The 24769-nt window shown below is 38.5% G+C and overlaps 1 protein-coding gene across 1 annotated transcript in view; it reads left to right on the forward strand.

Annotated features, from left to right (window-relative positions):
• Positions 1-700: 700 nt before the first annotated feature.
• Positions 701-24769, forward strand: part of LOC121383341 — a 113254-nt gene continuing 89185 nt past the window's right edge. The window contains exon 1 of the mRNA XM_041513306.1: positions 701-1433. Coding sequence (XP_041369240.1) covers positions 1362-1433 — 72 coding nt within the window. The 5' untranslated portion in view covers positions 701-1361. The remainder of the gene's footprint in view (positions 1434-24769) is intronic.

The following is a 24769-nucleotide window of genomic DNA, read 5'->3' on the forward strand; positions in this document are numbered from 1 at the left end:
CACCAGTACCATGCAGCCAATGAAAATCAACACGGTGGGAATAGATTACACTGTGACGTATAGTTAACCTGACAATCATGTGTCTGTGACGCGTAAGTTGGCTACAAGTGCAACGGCTGTTGATAACTTTTAGTCGAAAAAGATGTTAAAATTTGCTTAAAACCTGGTTTTTGAAGATATGTAAGAAATAGAATAATACATTCGTGTCCGTTAGATACCATTCATCTCACAACTCGTTGTTTAAAAACGTATCAAAACTCGCTTTCGCTCGTTAGATACATTTTAAAACAACTCGTGAGATAAATGATATTAAACGGTCACTGATGTATTATTCTCTATTTGTTGATGATAATTAAAATATGTTGAATGCGTCGTTAAATAAATCATTTCTTCTTTCCATTAAATTAGAGAGGGGGTGAGTGAGTGGGTAAACACATCTATAGGGCTGGTTTTTGCCCAAATTAAACGAAAATGCCCGAATCTGGTTAACAACGGGGTTTTTTTCAATTAGCATTACTGCCAAAAAGGTATATAGGGTTACAAACGAATCAATACGCATTTTTACACGAATTACAACTATTTTGCTGGCAGAATGATGAAAATACATGGTAAAAAGGTCTCAGTTTAGCACATTTTGCCAGAATATCTGTATCGTTTTTGCCACAATTTGAGGATTTGCTCCCCCGTCCCGTACGCGTATGGGTATAGATGAGAGTGATTCACAAACGGTAAAACGCGCAGACGGAACCAACGTACGGTAGTTTTTATGATATTGTTCCAACAGCAACAGGCGGTAGGATAGCGTTACTGTGGGGATGCACAATTATCCGGCGTGGGCGTCCCGATTTAGATCTCATGACCTTTCCGTGGTTCTCCATAATATCTCGGGGGCAACCGCAACGCAAAACATTATAAAGGTCAAAATTAACTGTTTTCAGATTTAGATTTATGATTGTTATGCATTTGTTTGTTTATTGCGGAACGTGTGATACCAATACCCGAGTTATCACCCCTACGCAAGATTTGGAATCGTCGTTTATCCTGGTACCAAGAACTCGCCGTGGGGGAAGAAGTTTTCTTGTTGATTTCGGCATCGATTTCGACCTTTTGGGAAAGAAAAAAGAAAGTCATTCATTTGTTAGTCTGAGAAAAAATAATATTGACAACCGATCGGAAAAGGTTAAAGTTGTGGAGGGAATCACAGGAGAAGAAACTTCCGATGTCCATGAAATGTGAAATCACGTGTGCTACTACAAGGAGGATTTTGCGGGCGGCCAGCGCGTGCACACAGAAGATCGAGCTGTCAAGTAGTGTCAGGAATTAGGACTTGGCAGCGCGCTGGGTGCGTGTCGCTCGTAAACATGGCACACAGAATCAGAAGAAACCAGGGCAAGATACAAGTCGGCTGTGATTATCTCGACAGAGAGGATTCAGTAAGTACAATTGTTTTTATTAAAAAAATTTAAAAAGTGGGTAAAAGTATGTGCCGGATTAAGGGAGGTGCGGGGGAGGTGCGGGTGGAGTTTGATATGGAGAGTGCACATTAATTACAGGGGAATAGTTCCTACTAATGTAATTCTGACAGGTTGTTGTGTGGTTACGTTCCCAACACAAACAAAAATGTCAAGGCTACCTTGTGCTACGGGTTCACAGAAAGGTGAGGCACGTGCTAATAGTGCGATCTGAATCGGGTCACAATAGTGACGGAGTTGACTCAAAACTAACCAAATAGCACAAATGCAGACTGACAGTATTTCAGTTTTGAATTTTGGATAATAAGCCGTCTTTAAAGTCCTTGCAAGTCTTTGAATGTGAAAAAATTATTTTTAGGTCTTTGAAAGTTTTTGAACTGTAATAAACTTCTTTGAAAATCTTTAAATTCTCACAAATCATAACCAAAGCAATGCTGATATCTTTTACAGCTGCATGCACTTGATATTTTCCAGTTACAAGGTTTAATCTGTCATGATGCATGTAAGAAAAGCTTATTTTTTTGCCATGGACAGAACTGATTTGGTATTTTTTTATTGCATTCTATTGTCTTGAACTGCTGTGTAAAAGTCTTTGAAAATGGAAGGTAAAAGTCTTTGAAACTCTTTGAATTTGTTTGGTCTTTAAGGCTATGAACTCTGTCTATATGAAAGAACTGTGAAAAACTTGTCTTTATTATAATATTTCAAAATACATTGATTAGTGAATCAAGGTTTGGGACTTGATTTTGCTTACTACTTGATGCTGATCACTTAGCCAAGTGTCCTTAATAATGTTTTTGTCATTATATATATATATTATATATATATATATATATATATATATATATATATATATATATATATATATATATATATATATATATATATATATATATATATATTTGGTGTGAAGATGGTGAATAATTAGTTATATATATATATTTGGTGTGAAGATGGTGAATAATTAGTTATATATATATATTTGGTGTGAAGATGGTGAATAATTAGTTATATATATAATTTGGTGTGAAGATGGTGAATAACTAGTTAATGACGTCGAATATCTGTTTTCTCCTGTGAAGGTAAGAATGGGAATTTCTCTTTCGGTGGTAACAGGATAAAGCAGATATCCAGGGGACAGTATTTCAAAATCTTAGGTAACCGAAAGCCAGTTCACAGGAGTTTCCTTGGGTAACCAATTGTTTGGTTACGTGAATATAGTTCTAGTAACTGATGAGTTAGAACTACCTAATTGTACGGTTCTATGCTACATGTACATTGGTGGTTCAAATGTATTAAAAAAATAACTCATTTTCAATTTGACTTCTAACAGGGTACTTTTAATTTTAGAAATTAATTGGTCACCACATAATGATATTAATCGATTGGCGGTTCACGTGATTTTAAAATTGCATAACTGACACATGAACAGATGAACAGTTCTCATGAAATATTGTGTCCTGGATATCCGACATCATTAACTAGTTATTATCTTTATCCTGCAGACCATAAAAATTAAGGTGAAAAGCTATTATTTCTGTTATTTCAGTCACATTGTACGATGACCTAGATACAGATATGACTGCTTTATCCATTCCGTCATCATAGAAACAGTGGTTGCAGGATAAACTAATATTAAACATTAATATATTGTTCTATAGGTTGGCCGACTAGTAGAAATTCTATCGGGCTATTAAATTTAGTTAATTGTGGTTCGTCAGGTTTGTGAAGTATTTTTAATTTTTGCACTACTGACATTTTTGAGTGAAATGACCTGGCCTGAAACCTTTTCAACATTTTAAAAAATCATTCTACCCACAATATTGGTTTTAATCCATGTCAAAATATGCAGTGTTTCATTTGCAACTCTACATAGCTGTTAGACAGTAATGGTAATATGAATAAACGTGGTTATTCAGATTCATGCATTTTCTTAATTCAGAGAGAGGGAGAGATAGATTGATTAGATTTTCTTTGCCATTGATGGTTTGCTTTTTTCACATAAACAGATCTCTCTGCCCCTGCTTCCTATCATTGTCACTGTAACCTAATTTGTCCAAGTAAGACTCTGTATTGACAGAAATCACAGGATTTGTTGCAGAAAATGCACCCTACATGCTTTCTGACAATCAAATTGAACACAGTAGCTTTCACTTTCATTTTACTGTTCCAGGTCAGAAATTGCTGATTTTCAGAAGTGATAAATATATTATACTCAACATAGAAAATCGTTCCTGTGCATCATTAAGATCTCAGTGATACTTACACTAGTTAATTTGATGACAAATCATTTTGTTTGCCATGTACATGTGTTATTTATCTGTTAGAAATACAGTGAACCTATCTTGTCTTTTGAAGCATGCTTGGTGCAGTCAGTAACTTTGTAACAGGACTACATATTGTTGTCCAGACGGTCACAGTATTTTGTGATCATGTAACTAGTTGTGTATAGTTCTTCCAGTAACTGACCTTAACTTAATGTTTCAGGATGTCAGACTTGTTGTTTCCAAATTATTTCACAACTTGTATACTTATTAGCCTGATGTAGACATTTTGCAAATGTGATGACCCTAACCATGGAAGATCTCTAGTTAGTATTCCTAAACTGTTGACACAATGTTTTGTGTTCTGAAGAATGCTAATGAGCCACAAAATATTTAGAAACCGAATTTTGTGCTATCCCAACCTTTAGCTTATGCATCTCTGAAAAAACATTGATTTTTCTGAGGGGTGACAAATGAAGACAATGATTGGACATTATCAAAAGTGTTTTTCTAAATGACTTTGTAGTCCATTGATAAGAAGAACTGTGTGAAATGGAAGCACATTACTTTAAACATGAATAAGCTAACGGTGCATATAAAGCATGAATACCAACATTGTTATATTTCCTCTTAGTTTTGTCTGTCTGACCATTAGTTTGTTTGTTTTATTACTTAACAAATCATCTATTACAAACATCCTGCCCTGGAATTAGTCACTGGCGATATCAGAGGCCAAGTCTGGGGTGGGTGTGCCTGAACCTTTGGGATAGGGGCACATAAAGAGTTCCCATTTCCTGTTAGAAAGCTGATCATGACTACCTGTATTTAACAACCCATGCAATTAAGCAAATGACCACAGCAAAATAAATGCCTTGGAAAAACAGTGTTTCCACAACATTTTCCATGGTAATTTTACCATTAATAATGCACATGTTTCCAACTCTGGATTGTAAACAACTCTAAACGATTAGCCCGATTACTTTGCCATTGGAGAGCCAGACGGACATTTGGACAGTCACTCGAATTGCAGAGTACTCGGGCTACTGAATGATGAGTTTGTTATTGGTTTTACTTGCTAATATGCTGTAAGATTAATGATTTTGTCAACCACTTTGTGAAACATGACCGTGTAATGATTACCTCATGATCGATTATATGTTGATTCTGCTGTGTATGTTACTGTATTTCATTAAAATACACTGAGACTTTAAACATTTCTTTTGACAATGGGATTAACTCGAATGACACCTGCACGATCAAGAACAAAGGGGTTGTTAGGGGATTACAATTTATCATTCAGCATAGTCAGTCCGCAGTGACGTGCCAGTTCAATCTTTACCTTTTAATTGTATTTCATCAAAGTGTTAGAATATATTTAATTTGATATAGAATTAAAATAATTTTCTTTAATAATGGCATAAGTTCTGCAGGGGACAATATTTCAAAATCTTAGGTAACCAAAAGTCAGTTCACACGAGTTTTACTTAGTGACTTGTAGGAGTGTATGTTAAACATTTTACTGAAAATAAAACATTGTACTGCACCATAGCCACGGTTCAACTATGTCTTAGCTGTTACCCCCCTGCAATCCAGTGGTCCAGTGCAATGCATGTGTTATGAACAGTCAACAGAGTTCAATGACCTAGTTGGAACTGGTAATTTACATTTCTTACACACCTGTTGGTGAGAACACCATGCATTATTTTTGATAACATATAGTTGTTTACACATATACGTGTGTTAACAATTTCAAGATATAGGACTGGCTGCTCCTAGGTGATGACCAAGTCACCAATGCCATATGTCCAATAAAAAAACAGCATGGTGGAAATCGATTACACTGTGACATATATGGCAATCATGTGTCTGTGACGCGTAAGTCAGCTACAAGTGCAACAGCTGTAAATAACTTTTAATCGAAAAAGATGTTAAAACCTGGGGGGTTTTAGGATATGTAAGAAATAGAATAATACATTTGTGTCCGTTTGATACCATTTATCTCACAACTCATGTAAAAACGTATCAACTCGCTTTCACTCGTTAGATACATTTTAAAACAACTTGTGAGATAAATGGTATCTAACGGCCACTCGTGTATTATTCTCTATGTATTTATGATCATGCCCAATAGTGCTGAGATTCAGATACTTAATAATAACTGTGAATTTAATTTTAATCTCTTGTCAGTTCAGAGTATATTTTATTTTTAACAACAAAAAAATACATCCTGAAATATTTTTTCAATGTAGTCCACAGCAATAAAAATGCAGTGGAAAATGAAAAGCTTGTGGGAAATTGGAGGGGTTGTATTATTTATAAAATTATTTAGAAAATGTGAAGTCTATATTCCTAGCTGTTGACAGACAACTCTACCATAATGTTCAGGGCCCAATTTCACTAAACATCGTAAGCCGAGTTTTGCACGTAAACGTAAATCTACGATTAAAAAACAATTCTTATTACTATCATAGTACAACAAATATAGTTTTAAGTTTAAGAACACATATTTCATTTTCTTTTGTCATTAAAATGCTCCAATTTTCTGTGTGCAATATATGCCAAACACATGTAAATGTATGCTGGTCGCAGATGTAAAGTTGTGATGTTTAGTGAGATTGGCCTCAGTCCTGTGATGAGTATTGTCATCCTGCCCCTGCCAGAGAACACCATGTGTGTAAGATGGCCTCAGTCCTGTGGTGAGTATTGTCATCCTGCCCCTGCCAGAGAACACCATGTGTGTAAGATGGCCTCAGTCCTGTGGTGAGTATTGTCATCCTGCCCCTGCCAGAGAACACCATGTGTGTAAGATGGCCTCAGTCCTGTGGTGAGTATTGTCATCCTGCCCCTGCCAGAGAACACCATGTGTGTAAGATGGCCTCAGTCCTGTGGTGAGTATTGTCATCCTGCCCCTGCCAGAGAACACCATGTGTGTAAGATGGCCTCAGTCCTGTGGTGAGTATTGTCATCCTGTCCCTGCCAGAGAACACCATGTGTGTAAGATGGCCTCAGTCCTGTGGTGAGTATTGTCATCCTGCCCCTGCCAGAGAACACCATGTGTGTAAGATGGCCTCAGTCCTGTGGTGAGTATTGTCATCCTGCCCCTGCCAGAGAACACCATGTGTGTAAGATGGCCTCAGTCCTGTGGTGAGTATTGTCATCCTGCCCCTGCCAGAGAACACCATGTGTGTAAGATGGCCTCTGTCCTGTGGTGAGTATTGTCATCCTGTCCCTGCCAGAGAACACCATGTGTGTAAGATGGCCTCAGTCCTGTGGTGAGTATTGTCATCCTGCCCCTGCCAGAGAACACCATGTGTGTAAGATGGCCTCAGTCCTGTGGTGAGTATTGTCATCCTGCCCCTGCCAGAGAACACCATGTGTGTAAGATGGCCTCTGAGAATTTAACATCATCATGTAAACAGGGTTCGAATGTAAGAATTTTTTACCTATGGCAATTTTGAAATGGTTTTGCTGTAACAATTTGTCACCTATGCAAAATGCAATTTGTAACAAATGTAAAAACCAAACATTACCCCATAAACTGATGGCAGTAATTTTTATCTAATAGTAACAAAAACCCTGCTATCAGTAAATCTCCTGACCAATGGCAGTTCATACCACAATTACGGCAATTGCATTCAATGCCGTCGTTGTGTTCGAGCACTGTGTAAACCATTTATGGATTGTGTAAAACCAAATTCCGATGAACCCTTTCTGTGTGTGTAACCTGTGATAACTATACAGGGCTTGAATTAGGAAGTAGCCAGCTGGAAGTAGTACAGCATGGGACAAGGGGAGGGTTTGGCATCATATGTCAGCAGTCGGTTCCTCTCTGATATCATTTAAACTGGTTTCAAATTAAAATTTATATAACACATCACAACTTGTATAGCAGGTGAGATAATCATACATAATGCTGTCTCCAGCACAATTAATTGCCTGCTTTTTGGGGGAAGGGTGAATAGTTTAAAAAATTGGAATGTTTTTCTCTTTTCTCAGACTATTTTCGAGCCCTGCCATGTACCGTAAATGATGTCTTAAATTTAATGCAAGAATGGGTTACACCAAAGTAGGCTTTTATGAATGATGTGCTATCTAGCACTATCCACTATCGTTCTCACAAGTTTCAAAGGTCTCTGGCAGTTTTCTCCCTTTAATGGCACAGACCATCTTGTGTCTCCGGAGTGAAAAGCCGTCATGTTAGGAATGCATAATATGATCCCATCCCTCGTCATTTTGTATTTCACAACACATTCCTTTCTTTATTTAAACAACCCTCAAACATCAGTTGACCAGTTCACATTGGGGTGAGGCACACAAACTTTGTGGGGTCTTCTCACCAAAACTATTGAACTAATACTTGACATTCCATCATTTAGCACTATAATGCATTTTTTCACAATTGCATGATATACAATCGGCTGTGGTATGTCTTATTCTGTCTGTGGGATGGTGCATATAACAGATTGTTTACTGCTAATTGTAAAGAGCATCCCACAGCATTTTCTTCTGTCATTATCTGTGTGGTCCTTAACCATAATTATATACAGGAGACATTAAACAAAAAAAATCTTGATTAGGTGTAGTAAAAAAAATGGTTTGGTTCCGGTTACCCGACCGTCCCTAGATTTTTGGTGCCGACCCTAAACTTTTTTTCACCTTTTCCCACCCCTTTTTTTTTTTCACCTGTTTTATTTAATAATCCATTAATATCAATCCTAATTTTCGTCCACTCTAAAAACTACAACTGCAGAGAGATGCCACGAGATCTATCAGTCAAAGATCTCGTTACCAGAAGACCCGGAACACTTCCGAAGAGTTCCAAATGAAAAGCTTCCGAGAGCCATTCGGAACTCCTCGTACATTTCCACGAAATATAAGCGTAGCGGAATGTGACGAGGTGTTCCGATTCCTTGAATGTCGTTTCATTTGAAATTGATTTAAATACATGTGTAATATTATTTGATTTGAATGAGCACATTTTTGACATTCTTCAAAATGTTATGCTAGTTTACTGTTAAAAAGCAGAATGATACAAATTTCCAGTCTATTTTGATAGGGGACTTCCCTAAAACGTAATCGAACTTCTAGAAATACCGAGTTACGATTCAATGTTAAACATAAAGAGTAAACATGAAAATAGCCGATTATGCTGAAAAGATTACTTAAATTAAATATTTAGACATCAACTCTATCAATATTTTGCATTTGTTTGACAAATAACCCCTGTATTTATTATTAAATATGGTGATATCCATGGCATTTGAAATGAACTGGTAGTACCCAAAACCTTAAGAAATGACAACTCTTTTCACATTTAATAGCGTCTGCAGTGCTGTAGTTGTGAGGGGGTGTAAACATGTTGTGGATCAGACCTTTAAAAGCAAAAATACAAACCTGTTTTACCTCTTTGTCAACAGTGCAAAGATAATGTGCAGTGTCCTTATGGACGACCAAAAGGGAAACTGTTTTCCTGAAAATAGTTGTTTTCTTTTGATATCTCTGCTATGAGGATAGTTAGTATGGAGATTCTTTTTGTTAACTTATTTTGTTAATTTTATTGACATCTTCGTTGTGTTCATGATGTACATTTTGTTACTGCAATACTGGCAATGAAATAGGCCGGGAAGATCAATGTTGTTGCTGTAGTTGTGAGGGGGTGTACCCATGTTGTGGATCAGACCTTTGATATTAAAACCTTTTTCCAATGAACAAATTATAGTGTTATTTTAGTGTTATCATAGTTTATAACCTTACCGTGTAGTATTAGACTTAGGTGGTGTTTACATTAATACCGATTGTGGTTGGACTAAGTTTCGACATGGTTTTTTTTTTATAGAAAATAATTAATGATTCTCATTAGAGTATGTATTGTCAGTTGCACTGTAACACAAAGAAAGAGCTTTTAATATATTAATCTGCTATACTATTCAGGAAATATTAGCTCGAAAATGGGTGGAAAAAAAAAAAAAAAAAAGTTTTCCCTAACTACCTACCCTATTTGTTTATGGCATGTAACAGGAACCAAACCATTTTTTTTAACTTGGCCATAGCGATAATTCTAGTGAATTGAAAATTTATTAGCAGCTACTATTTAATGTTTTAATATTGTGTAGCAATCTTTGAAACTTGTGTAGTGAATCGCAATGTGATACTGGACAAAATGTTGCCCGATATATTCAACACCACAGACCAAATTAAAAATGTTTTCCGATATATTCAACACCACAGACCAAATTGAAAATGTTCTCCGATATATTCAACACCACAGACCAAATTGAAAATGTTCTCTGATATATTCAACACCACAGACCAAATTGAAAATGTTCTCCGATATATTCAACACCACAGACCAAATTGAAAATGTTCTCCTATATATTCAACACCACAGACCAAATTAAAAATGTTTTCGAATATGTTGTTAAATAAAAATGTCTTCCTTTCTTCATAATGTATTTTTAAAAACCTCCCAGTAAACTTTGAGAGGAGCCATGTGACAGTGAGCTACTTACATTTTAATAGGATTTGACAGGAAATGATTTGTATGAACATTAAAACTTGAAATTTTTAGCATTAATTTTTCGTTTTCAAGTTCTTAGTTTTTTTAATATTTTGAAATTTAATGTTTTGAAAAACTCCATAAAAAGAAGAAAGTAATTTCAAGACAAAAACACATATCTGATAATCCATCATAAAATGTCATCTCATTTCTAACAGTAATTATAATATCCACCAATTAAAAATGACTAAATTTGAGCTTTAAAAAACCCCCAAAAAACAAACACAAACAAATTTTAAAATTTTGGGGAAAATAATGACATGCCTGTCAATTTCACTCTCCTTTGTCAAAAGCTTTGATGACTTTTATCTTACACATACACTGGCGTTATTTTCACTTCACTTTTTTATGGTTAAGGCATGCTGTCTTGGGCAGATACTTCGAAGAGCATTCTGCCTGATACAAAACAATGTTTATAGTTAGTGAATGAAAAGTCAATTGAATTGAAACCGGTACTGGTTTTGGTTTTGGAACTTAGCACCCACCAGCCATGATAAATTTACTGTCTTGACAACCATCTAGCTGCCTTGATGACAAGTCGTGTTGTCTTGATGACCATCTAGTTGCCTTAACAATCATCTTGCTGCCTTGATGACAGTCCTGCTGTTTTGACGACAGTCTTGCCCTTTGGCATTTTTACATGTTGTTAATCCTCGACTTGACTGTGTCTATAAAGAGTTCTTACGAAGCACATCGGGCTCACACACAAACCCTTCACAGACTGGGTGATTTGCCTGCCGTCACCCTGACATTACCAGCAGTTATAATTAACTGGCTTTCCTCCTGCCTGGCGTAAACTCTTCTTTCCTGTAGCACTTGATCCAGGTGGCGTTACTCCTCAGTGTTTCCCACTCTGCAGTGCTGCCTCTGCTGCTTGCGTCACTGCCGATAATAATAGGCTGTGGTGCAGACAATGCTGCTGTGGCTGCTGGCCATTTTGATCAGGTGCCAGCTCGTTAGAAGGAAAACGCTACAGTTTGAATGGGATCTTCAGTCTTCCCAGCACTGGTGGGGCTGACGTCATGGTGCGCTTTAGCCACCAGTCGAGTTTGGTCGTTGGACCTGGGGATAATGCACCAAAGTGTACACTCACTTTGTTACTTTGTGGTGAACGTTGACAAAAATGTCACTTATGACGAGATGGTTTATAGATTACTGTTGGAAAAATAAAATATTATGAGAGATATGAATATTAGATTATACGTGTGTATATATAGTTGTTGTGATTTTATTGCCGCCTACACTATGAAATCTGTCGTCTTGTTTTGTTCGAGGTGATTGTATTACTGCTTCATGTTTTACTGCCGGCCACACTATGAATTCTGTCGTCTTGTTTTGTCCGAGGTGATTGTATTACTGCTTCATGTTTTATTGCTGGCTACACCATGAATTCTGTCGTCTTGTTTTGTCTGAGGTGATTGTATTACTGCTTCATGTTTTATTGCCGGCTACACCATGAAATCTATCTTGTTTTGTCCGAGGTGATTGTATTACTGCTTCATGTTTTATTGCTGGCTACACCATGAAATCTGTCTTCTTGTTTTGTCCGAGGTGATTGTATTACTGCTTCATGTTTTATTGCCGGCTACACCATGAATTCTGTCTTCTTGTTTTGTCCGAGGTGATTGTATTACTGCTTCATGTTTTATTGCCGGCTACACCATGAATTCTGTCTTCTTGTTTTGTCCGAGGTGATTGTATTACTGCTTCATGTTTTATTGCCGGCTACACCATGAAATCTGTCGTCTTGTTTTGTCCGAGGTGATTGTATTACTGCTTCATGTTTTATTGCCGGCTACACTATGAAATCTGTAGTCTTGTTTTGTCCGAGGTGATTGTTTTACTGCTTCATGTTTTATTGCCGGCTACACTATGAAATCTGTCGTCTTGTTTTGTCCGAGGTGATTGTATTACTGCTTCATGTTTTATTGCTGGCTACACCATGAAATCTGTCGTCTTGTTTTGTCCGAGGTGATTGTATTACTGCTTCATGTTTTATTGCCGGCTACACTATGAATTCTGTCGTCTTGTTTTGTCCGAGGTGATTGTATTACTGCTTCATGTTTTATTGCCGGCTACACCATGAATTCTGTCGTCTTGTTTTGTCCGAGGTGATTGTATTACTGCTTCATGTTTTATTGCCGGCTACACCATGAAATCTGTCGTCTTGTTTTGTCCGAGGTGATTGTATTACTGCTTCATGTTTTATTGCCGGCTACACCATGAAATCTGTCGTCTTGTTTTGTCCGAGGTGATTGTATTACTGCTTCATGTTTTATTGCCGGCTACACCATGAAATCTGTCTTCTTGTTTTGTCCGAGGTGATTGTATTACTGCTTCATGTTTTATTGCCGGCTACACCATGAATTCTGTCTTCTTGTTTTGTCCGAGGTGATTGTATTACTGCTTCATGTTTTATTGCCGGCTACACCATGAATTCTGTCTTCTTGTTTTGTCCGAGGTGATTGTATTACTGCTTCATGTTTTATTGCCGGCTACACCATGAAATCTGTCGTCTTGTTTTGTCCGAGGTGATTGTATTACTGCTTCATGTTTTATTGCCGGCTACACTATGAAATCTGTAGTCTTGTTTTGTCCGAGGTGATTGTTTTACTGCTTCATGTTTTATTGCCGGCTACACTATGAAATCTGTCGTCTTGTTTTGTCCGAGGTGATTGTTTTACTGCTTCATGTTTTATTGCCGGCTACACCATGAAATCTGTCGTCTTGTTTTGTCCGAGGTGATTGTATTACTGCTTCATGTTTTATTGCCGGCTACACCATGAAATCTGTCGTCTTGTTTTGTCCGAGGTGATTGTATTACTGCTTCATGTTTTATTGCTGGCTACACCATGAAATCTGTCGTCTTGTTTTGTCCGAGGTGATTGTTACTTACTGCTTCATGTTTTATTGTCCGGCTACACTTCATGTTTTATTGCCGGCTACACTTTCGTCTTGTTTTGTCCGATGAAATCTGTCGTCTTGTTTTGTCCGAGGTGATTGTATTACTGCTTCATGTTTTATTGCTGGCTACACCATGAAATCTGTCGTCTTGTTTTGTCCGAGGTGATTGTATTACTGCTTCATGTTTTATTGCCGGCTACACCATGAATTCTGTCGTCTTGTTTTGTCCGAGGTGATTGTATTACTGCTTCATGTTTTATTGCCGGCTACACCATGAATTCTGTCGTCTTGTTTTGTCCGATGAGGTGATTGTATTACTGCTTCATGTTTTATTGCTGGCTACACCATGAAATCTGTCGTCTTGTTTTGTCCGAGGTGATTGTATTACTGCTTCATGTTTTATTGCCGGCTACACCATGAATTCTGTCGTCTTGTTTTGTCCGAGGTGATTGTATTACTGCTTCATGTTTTATTGCAGGTTACAACATGAAATCTGTTGTCTTGTTTTGTCCGAGGTGATTGTATTACTGCTTCATGTTTTATTGCCGGCTACACCATGAAATCTGTCGTCTTGTTTTGTCCGAGGTGATTGTATTACTGCTTCATGTTTTATTGCCGGCTACACCATGAATTCTGTCTTCTTGTTTTGTCCGAGGTGATTGTATTACTGCTTCATGTTTTATTGCTGGCTACACCATGAATTCTGTCGTCTTGTTTTGTCCGAGGTGATTGTATTACTGCTTCATGTTTTATTGCCGGCTACACCATGAATTCTGTCGTCTTGTTTTGTCCGAGGTGATTGTATTACTGCTTCATGTTTTATTGCCGGCTACACCATGAATTCTGTCGTCTTGTTTTGTCCGAGGTGATTGTATTACTGCTTCATGTTTTATTGCCGGCTACACCATGAAATCTGTCGTCTTGTTTTGTCCGAGGTGATTGTATTACTGCTTCATGTTTTATTGCTGGCTACACCATGAAATCTGTCGTCTTCTTTTGTCCGAGGTGATTGTATTACTGCTTCATGTTTTATTGCCGGCGACACCATGAAATCTGTCGTCTTGTTTTGTCCGAGGTGATTGTATTACTGCTTCATGTTTTATTGCCGGCTACACTATGAAATCTGTCTTGTTTTGTCCGAGGTGATTGTTTTACTGCTTCATGTTTTATTGCTGGCTACACCATGAATTCTGTCGTCTTGTTTTGTCCGAGGTGATTGTATTACTGCTTCATGTTTTATTGCTGGCTACACCATGAAATCTGTTGTCTTGTTTTGTCCGAGGTGATTGTTTTACTGCTTCATGTTTTATTGCCGGCTACACTATAAAATCTGTCGTCTTGTTTTGTCCGAGGTGATTGTATTACTGCTTCATGTTGCTGGCTACACCATGAAATCTGTCGTCTTGTTTTGTCCGAGGTGATTGTTTTACTGCTTCATGTTTTATTGCCGGCTACACTATGAATTCTGTCGTCTTGTTTTGTCCGAGGTGATTGTATTACTGCTTCATGTTTTATTGCCGGCTACACTATGAATTCTGTCGTCTTGTTTTGTCCGAGGTGATTGTATTACTGCTTCATGTTTTATTGCCGGCTACACCATGAAATCTATCTTGTTTTGTCCGAGGTGATTGTATTACTGCTTCATGTTTTATTGCCGGCTACACCATGAAATCTGTCGTCTTGTTTTGTCCGAGGTGATTGTATTACTGCTTCATGTTTTATTGCCGGCTACACCATGAAATCTGTCTTCTTGTTTTGTCCGAGGTGATTGTATTACTGCTTCATGTTTTATTGCCGGCTACACCATGAATTCTGTCTTCTTGTTTTGTCCGAGGTGATTGTATTACTGCTTCATGTTTTATTGCCGGCTACACCATGAATTCTGTCTTCTTGTTTTGTCCGAGGTGATTGTATTACTGCTTCATGTTTTATTGCCGGCTACACCATGAAATCTGTCGTCTTGTTTTGTCCGAGGTGATTGTATTACTGCTTCATGTTTTATTGCCGGCTACACCATGAAATCTGTCGTCTTGTTTTGTCCGAGGTGATTGTATTACTGCTTCATGTTTTATTGCCGGCTACACCATGAAATCTGTCGTCTTGTTTTGTCCGAGGTGATTGTATTACTGCTTCATGTTTTATTGCTGGCTACACCATGAAATCTGTCGTCTTGTTTTGTCCGAGGTGATTGTATTACTGCTTCATGTTTTATTGCCGGCTACACCATGAAATCTGTCGTCTTGTTTTGTCCGAGGTGATTGTATTACTGCTTCATGTTTTATTGCCGGCTACACCATGAATTCTGTCTTCTTGTTTTGTCCGAGGTGATTGTATTACTGCTTCATGTTTTATTGCCGGCTACACCATGAAATCTGTCGTCTTGTTTTGTCCGAGGTGATTGTATTACTGCTTCATGTTTTATTGCCGGCTACACCATGAAATCTGTCGTCTTGTTTTGTCCGAGGTGATTGTATTACTGCTTCATGTTTTATTGCCGGCTACACCATGAATTCTGTCGTCTTGTTTTGTCCGAGGTGATTGTATTACTGCTTCATGTTTTATTGCCGGCTACACCATGAATTCTGTCGTCTTGTTTTGTCCGAGGTGATTGTTTTACTGCTTCATGTTTTATTGCCGGCTACACCATGAATTGTCGTCTTGTTTTGTCCGAGGTGATTGTATTACTGCTTCATGTTTTATTGCCGGCTACACCATGAAATCTGTCGTCTTGTTTTGTCCGAGGTGATTGTATTACTGCTTCATGTTTTATTGCCGGCTACACCATGAATTCTGTCGTCTTGTTTTGTCCGAGGTGATTGTATTACTGCTTCATGTTTTATTGCCGGCTACACCATGAAATCTGTCGTCTTGTTTTGTCCGAGGTGATTGTATTACTGCTTCATGTTTTATTGCCGGCTACACCATGAAATCTGTCGTCTTGTTTTGTCCGAGGTGATTGTATTACTGCTTCATGTTTTATTGCCGGCTACACCATGAATTCTGTCTTCTTGTTTTGTCCGAGGTGATTGTATTACTGCTTCATGTTTTATTGCCGGCTACACCATGAATTCTGTCGTCTTGTTTTGTCCGAGGTGATTGTATTACTGCTTCATGTTTTATTGCCGGCTACACCATGAATTCTGTCGTCTTGTTTTGTCCGAGGTGATTGTATTACTGCTTCATGTTTTATTGCCGGCTACACCATGAATTCTGTCGTCTTGTTTTGTCCGAGGTGATTGTATTACTGCTTCATGTTTTATTGCCGGCTACACCCTGAAATCTGTCGTCTTCTTTTGTCCGAGGTGATTGTATTACTGATTCATGTTTTATTGCTGGCTACACCATGAAATCTGTCGTCTTCTTTTGTCCGAGGTGATTGTATTACTGCTTCATGTTTTATTGCCGGCGACACCATGAAATCTGTCGTCTTGTTTTGTCCGAGGTGATTGTATTACTGCTTCATGTTTTATTGCCGGCTACACTATGAAATCTGTCTTGTTTTGTCCGAGGTGATTGTTTTACTGCTTCATGTTTTATTGCTGGCTACACCATGAATTCTGTCGTCTTGTTTTGTCCGAGGTGATTGTATTACTGCTTCATGTTTTATTGCTGGCTACACCATGAAATCTGTTGTCTTGTTTTGTCCGAGGTGATTGTTTTACTGCTTCATGTTTTATTGCCGGCTACACTATGAAATCTGTCGTCTTGTTTTGTCCGAGGTGATTGTATTACTGCTTCATGTTGCTGGCTACACCATGAAATCTGTCGTCTTGTTTTGTCCGAGGTGATTGTATTACTGCTTCATGTTTTATTGCCGGCTACACTATGAATTCTGTCGTCTTGTTTTGTCCGAGGTGATTGTATTACTGCTTCATGTTTTATTGCCGGCTACACTATGAATTCTGTCGTCTTGTTTTGTCCGAGGTGATTGTATTACTGCTTCATGTTTTATTGCCGGCTACACCATGAAATCTGTCTCTTGTTTTGTCCGAGGTGATTGTATTACTGCTTCATGTTTTATTGCCGGCTACACCATGAAATCTGTCGTCTTGTTTTGTCCGAGGTGATTGTATTACTGCTTCATGTTTTATTGCCGGCTACACCATGAAATCTGTCTTCTTGTTTTTTCCGAGGTGATTGTATTACTGCTTCATGTTTTATTGCCGGCTACACCATGAATTCTGTCTTCTTGTTTTGTCCGAGGTGATTGTATTACTGCTTCATGTTTTATTGCCGGCTACACCATGAATTCTGTCGTCTTGTTTTGTCCGAGGTGATTGTATTACTGCTTCATGTTTTATTGCCGGCTACACCATGAAATCTGTAGTCTTGTTTTGTCCGAGGTGATTGTTTTACTGCTTCATGTTTTATTGCCGGCTACACTATGAAATCTGTCGTCTTGTTTTGTCCGAGGTGATTGTATTACTGCTTCATGTTTTATTGCTGGCTACACCATGAAATCTGTCGTCTTGTTTTGTCCGAGGTGATTGTATTACTGCTTCATGTTTTATTGCCGGCTACACCATGAATTCTGTCGTCTTGTTTTGTCCGAGGTGATTGTATTACTGCTTCATGTTTTATTGCTGGCTACACCATGAATTCTGTCGTCTTGTTTTGTCCGAGGTGATTGTATTACTGCTTCATGTTTTATTGCCGGCTACACCATGAAATCTATCTTGTTTTGTCCGAGGTGATTGTATTACTGCTTCATGTTTTATTGCCGGCTACACCATGAAATCTGTCGTCTTGTTTTGTCCGAGGTGATTGTATTACTGCTTCATGTTTTATTGCTGGCTACACCATGAAATCTGTCTTCTTGTTTTGTCCGAGGTGATTGTATTACTGCTTCATGTTTTATTGCCGGCTACACCATGAATTCTGTCTTCTTGTTTTGTCCGAGGTGATTGTATTACTGCTTCATGTTTTATTGCCGGCTACACCATGAATTCTGTCTTCTTGTTTTGTCCGAGGTGATTGTATTACTGCTTCATGTTTTATTGCCGGCTACACCATGAAATCTGTCGTCTTGTTTTGTCCGAGGTGATTGTATTACTGCTTCATGTTTTATTGCCGGCTACACCATGAAATCTGTCGTCTTGTTTTGTCCGAGGTGATTGTTTACTGCTTCATGTTTTATTGCTGGCTACACCATGAAATCTGTCTTCTTGTTTTGTCCGAGGTGATTGTATTACTGCTTCATGTTTTATTGCCGGCTACACCATGAATTCTGTCTTCTTGTTTTGTCCGAGGTGATTGTATTACTGCTTCATGTTTTATTGCCGGCTACACCATGAATTCTGTCTTCTTGTTTTGTCCGAGGTGATTGTATTACTGCTTCATGTTTTATTGCCGGCTACACCATGAAATCTGTCGTCTTGTTTTGTCCGAGGTGATTGTATTACTGCTTCATGTTTTATTGCCGGCTACACTATGAAATCTGTAGTCTTGTTTTGTCCGAGGTGATTGTTTTACTGCTTCATGTTTTATTGCCGGCTACACTATGAAATCTGTCGTCTTGTTTTGTCCGAGGTGATTGTATTACTGCTTCATGTTTTATTGCCGGCTACACCATGAAATCTGTCGTCTTGTTTTGTCCGAGGTGATTGTATTACTGCTTCATGTTTTATTGCCGGCTACACCATGAATTCTGTCGTCTTGTTTTGTCCGAGGTGATTGTATTACTGCTTCATGTTTTATTGCTGGCTACACCATGAAATCTGTCTTCTTGTTTTGTCCGAGGTGATTGTATTACTGCTTCATGTTTTATTGCCGGCTACACCATGAATTCTGTCTTCTTGTTTTGTCCGAGGTGATTGTATTACTGCTTCATGTTTTATTGCCGGCTACACCATGAATTCTGTCTTCTTGTTTTGTCCGAGGTGATTGTATTACTGCTTCATGTTTTATTGCCGGCTACACCATGAAATCTGTCGTCTTGTTTTGTCCGAGGTGATTGTATTACTACCTCATGTTTTATTGCCGGCTACACTATGAAATCTGTAGTCTTGTTTTGTCCGAGGTGATTGTATTACTGCTTCATGTTTTATTGCCGGCTACACTATGAATTCTGTCGTCTTGTTTTGTCCGAGGTGATTGTATTACTGCTTCATGTTTTATTGCCGGCTACACCATGAAATCTGTCGTCTTGTTTTGTCCGAGGTGATTGTATTACTGCTTCATGTTTTATTGCCGGCTACACCATGAAATCTGTCGTCTTGTTTTGTCCGAGGTGATTGTATTACTGCTTCATGTTTTATTGCCGGCTACACCATGAATTCTGTCTTCTTGTTTTGTCCGAGGTGATTGTATTACTGCTTCATGTTTTATTGCTGGCTACACCATGAATTCTGTCGTCTTGTTTTGTCCGAGGTGATTGTATTACTGCTTCATGTTTTATTGCCGGCTACACCATGAATTCTGTCGTCTTGTTTTGTCCGAGGTGATTGTATTACTGCTTCATGTTTTATTGCCGGCTACACCATGAATTCTGTCGTCTTGTTTTGTCCGAGGTGATTGTATTACTGCTTCATGTTTTATTGCCGGCTACACCATGAAATCTGTCGTCTTGTTTTGTCCGAGGTGATTGTATTACTGCTTCATGTTTTATTGCTGGCTACACCATGAAATCTGTCGTCTTCTTTTGTCCGAGGTGATTGTATTACTGCTTCATGTTTTATTGCCGGCTACACCATGAAATCTGTCGTCTTGTTTTGTCCGAGGTGATTGTATTACTGCTTCATGTTTTATTGCCGGCTACACTATGAAATCTGTCTTGTTTTGTCCGAGGTGATTGTTTTACTGCTTCATGTTTTATTGCTGGCTACACCATGAATTCTGTCGTCTTGTTTTGTCCGAGGTGATTGTATTACTGCTTCATGTTTTATTGCTGGCTACACCATGAAATCTGTTGTCTTGTTTTGTCCGAGGTGATTGTTTTACTGCTTCATGTTTTATTGCCGGCTACACTATAAAATCTGTCGTCTTGTTTTGTCCGAGGTGATTGTATTACTGCTTCATGTTTTATGGCTACACCATGAAATCTGTCGTCTTGTTTTGTCCGAGGTGATTGTTTTACTGCTTCATGTTTTATTGCCGGCTACACTATGAATTCTGTCGTCTTGTTTTGTCCGAGGTGATTGTATTACTGCTTCATGTTTTATTGCCGGCTACACTATGAATTCTGTCGTCTTGTTTTGTCCGAGGTGATTGTATTACTGCTTCATGTTTTATTGTCGGCTACACCATGAAATCTATCTTGTTTTGTCCGAGGTGATTGTATTACTGCTTCATGTTTTATTGCCGGCTACACCATGAAATCTGTCGTCTTGTTTTGTCCGAGGTGATTGTATTACTGCTTCATGTTTTATTGCTGGCTACACCATGAAATCTGTCTTCTTGTTTTTTCCGAGGTGATTGTATTACTGCTTCATGTTTTATTGCCGGCTACACCATGAATTCTGTCTTCTTGTTTTGTCCGAGGTGATTGTATTACTGCTTCATGTTTTATTGCCGGCTACACCATGAATTCTGTCTTCTTGTTTTGTCCGAGGTGATTGTATTACTGCTTCATGTTTTATTGCCGGCTACACCATGAAATCTGTCGTCTTGTTTTGTCCGAGGTGATTGTATTACTGCTTCATGTTTTATTGCCGGCTACACTATGAAATCTGTAGTCTTGTTTTGTCCGAGGTGATTGTTTTACTGCTTCATGTTTTATTGCCGGCTACACTATGAAATCTGTCGTCTTGTTTTGTCCGAGGTGATTGTATTACTGCTTCATGTTTTATTGCTGGCTACACCATGAAATCTGTCGTCTTGTTTTGTCCGAGGTGATTGTATTACTGCTTCATGTTTTATTGCCGGCTACACTATGAATTCTGTCGTCTTGTTTTGTCCGAGGTGATTGTATTACTGCTTCATGTTTTATTGCCGGCTACACCATGAATTCTGTCGTCTTGTTTTGTCCGAGGTGATTGTATTACTGCTTCATGTTTTATTGCCGGCTACACCATGAAATCTGTCGTCTTGTTTTGTCCGAGGTGATTGTATTACTGCTTCATGTTTTATTGCCGGCTACACCATGAAATCTGTCGTCTTGTTTTGTCCGAGGTGATTGTATTACTGCTTCATGTTTTATTGCCGGCTACACCATGAATTCTGTCGTCTTGTTTTGTCCGAGGTGATTGTATTACTGCTTCATGTTTTATTGCCGGCTACACCATGAATTCTGTCGTCTTGTTTTGTCCGAGGTGATTGTATTACTGCTTCATGTTTTATTGCCGGCTACACCATGAAATCTGTCGTCTTGTTTTGTCCGAGGTGATTGTTTTACTGCTTCATGTTTTATTGCCGGCTACACTATGAAATCTGTCGTCTTGTTTTGTCCGAGGTGATTGTATTACTGCTTCATGTTTTATTGCCGGCTACACCATGAATTCTGTCGTCTTGTTTTGTCCGAGGTGATTGTATTACTGCTTCATGTTTTATTGCTGGCTACACCATGAATCTCTGTCGTCTTGTTTTGTCCGAGGTGATTGTTTTACTGCTTCATGTTTTATTGCCGGCTACACCATGAATTCTGTCTTGTTTTGTCCGAGGTGATTGTATTACTGCTTCATGTTTTATTGCTGGCTACACCATGAATTCTGTCTTGTTTTGTCCGAGGTGATTGTATTACTGCTTCATGTTTTATTGCCGGCTACACCATGAATTCTGTCGTCTTGTTTTGTCCGAGGTGATTGTATTACTGCTTCATGTTTTATTGCCGGCTACACCATGAATTCTGTCGTCTTGTTTTGTCCGAGGTGATTGTATTACTGCTTCATGTTTTATTGCCGGCTACACCATGAAATCTGTCATCTTGTTTTGTCCGAGGTGATTGTATTACTGCTTCATGTTTTATTGCCGGCTACACCATGAAATCTGTCGTCTTGTTTTGTCCGAGGTGATTGTATTACTGCTTCATGTTTTATTGCCGGCTACACTATGAAATCTGTCGTCTTGTTTTGTCCGAGGTGATTGTATTACTGCTTCATGTTTTATTGCCGGCTACACTATGAAATCTGTCGTCTTGTTTTGTCCGAGGTGATTGTATTACTGCTTCATGTTTTATTGCCGGCTACACCATGAAATCTGTCGTCTTGTTTTGTCCGAGGTGATTGTATTACTGCTTCATGTTTTATTGCCGGCTACACTATGAATTCTGTCGTCTTGTTTTGTCCGAGGTGATTGTATTACTGCTTCATGTTTTATTGCCGGCTACACCATGAATTCTGTCGTCTTGTTTTGTCCGAGGTGATTGTATTACTGCTTCATGTTTTATTGCCGGCTACACCATGAAATCTGTCGTCTTGTTTTGTCCGAGGTGATTGTATTACTGCTTCATGTTTTATTGCCGGCTACACCATGAAATCTGTCGTCTTGTTTTGTCCGAGGTGATTGTATTACTGCTTCATGTTTTATTGCCGGCTACACCATGAATTCTGTCGTCTTGTTTTGTCCGAGGTGATTGTATTACTGCTTCATGTTTTATTGCCGGCTACACCATGAAATCTGTCGTCTTGTTTTGTCCGAGGTGATTGTATTACTGCTTCATGTTTTATTGCCGGCTACACCATGAATTCTGTCGTCTTGTTTTGTCCGAGGTGATTGTATTACTGCTTCATGTTTTATTGCCGGCTACACCATGAAATCTGTCGTCTTGTTTTGTCCGAGGTGATTGTTTTACTGCTTCATGTTTTATTGCCGGCTACACTATGAAATCTGTCGTCTTGTTTTGTCCAAGGTGATTGTATTACTGATTCATGTTTTATTGCCGGCTACACCATGAATTCTGTCGTCTTGTTTTGTCCGAGGTGATTGTATTACTGCTTCATGTTTTATTGCTGGCTACACCATGAATTCTGTCGTCTTGTTTTGTCCGAGGTGATTGTTTTACTGCTTCATGTTTTACTGCCGGTTACACCATGAATTCTATCTTGTTTTGTCCGAGGTGATTGTATTACTGCTTCATGTTTTATTGCTGGCTACACCATGAATTCTGTCTTGTTTTGTCCGAGGTGATTGTATTACTGCTTCATGTTTTATTGCCGGCTACACCATGAATTCTGTCGTCTTGTTTTGTCCGAGGTGATTGTATTACTGCTTCATGTTTTATTGCCGGCTACACCATGAATTCTGTCGTCTTGTTTTGTCCGAGGTGATTGTATTACTGCTTCATGTTTTATTGCCGGCTACACCCTGAAATCTGTCATCTTCTTTTGTCCGAGGTGATTGTATTACTGATTCATGTTTTATTGCGTGCTACACCATGAAATCTGTCGTCTTCTTTTGTCCGAGGTGATTGTATTACTACTTCATGTTTTATTGCCGGCGACACCATGAAATCTGTCGTCTTGTTTTGTCCGAGGTGATTGTATTACTGCTTCATGTTTTATTGCCGGCTACACTATGAAATCTGTCTTGTTTTGTCCGAGGTGATTGTTTTACTGCTTCATGTTTTATTGCTGCTACACCATGAATTCTGTCGTCTTGTTTTGTCCGAGGTGATTGTATTACTGCTTCATGTTTTATTGCTGGCTACACCATGAAATCTGTTGTCTTGTTTTGTCCGAGGTGATTGTTTTACTGCTTCATGTTTTATTGCCGGCTACACTATGAAATCTGTCGTCTTGTTTTGTCCGAGGTGATTGTATTACTGCTTCATGTTTTATGGCTACACCATGAAATCTGTCGTCTTGTTTTGTCCGAGGTGATTGTTTTACTGCTTCCATGTTTTATTGCCGGCTACACTATGAATTCTGTCGTCTTGTTTTGTCCGAGGTGATTGTATTACTGCTTCATGTTTTATTGCCAGCTACACTATGAATTCTGTCGTCTTGTTTTGTCTGAGGTGATTGTATTACTGCTTCATGTTTTATTGCTGGCTACACCCTGAAATCTGTCGTCTTGTTTTGTCCGAGGTGATTGTATTACTGCTTCATGTTTTATTGCCGGCTACACTATGAAATCTGTCGTCTTGTTTTGTCCAAGGTGATTGTATTACTGTTTCATGTTTTATTGCACTCCAGTATTCAACCCCATTTCTCAAATACTATGTAATTTTATTTCTCAATGGTCTATATAGTTATCATTGAAGTGTTATTTATCTCTAGATATACATCTACCAGTGTTGAAGCAAGGGGAAAGTGCTAAGAGTGTAACCCCACCAATTCAAATTTCAACCAAAACATCCTTTGATTAGTACAGACATGAATTTATTGACAGTTTTTTTTAGTGGGGAACATTTATCTTAGTTAGTGCTCACATAATGCTCGGTCGGTCTAGGATCCATCCCCGTCATGTGGACCATTGGGCTATTTCTTGTTCTAGTCGGTGCACCACGACTGATGTATTAAAGGCTGTGGTATGTGCTGTCTTGTCTGAGATGGTGCATATAAAAGATCCCTTGTTACTAATCGAAAAATATCCAAATGTTTGATATCCATTAGCCAATGATTAAATCAATGTTCTCTAGTGATGTAGTTAAATAAAACAAACTTTGGTCAGCTTGATATTTCTGGGGATGGGACATA

This window comes from Gigantopelta aegis, chromosome 10 (assembly GCF_016097555.1).
Source record: "Gigantopelta aegis isolate Gae_Host chromosome 10, Gae_host_genome, whole genome shotgun sequence".
Classification (NCBI taxonomy): Eukaryota; Metazoa; Mollusca; class Gastropoda; order Neomphalida; family Peltospiridae; genus Gigantopelta; species Gigantopelta aegis.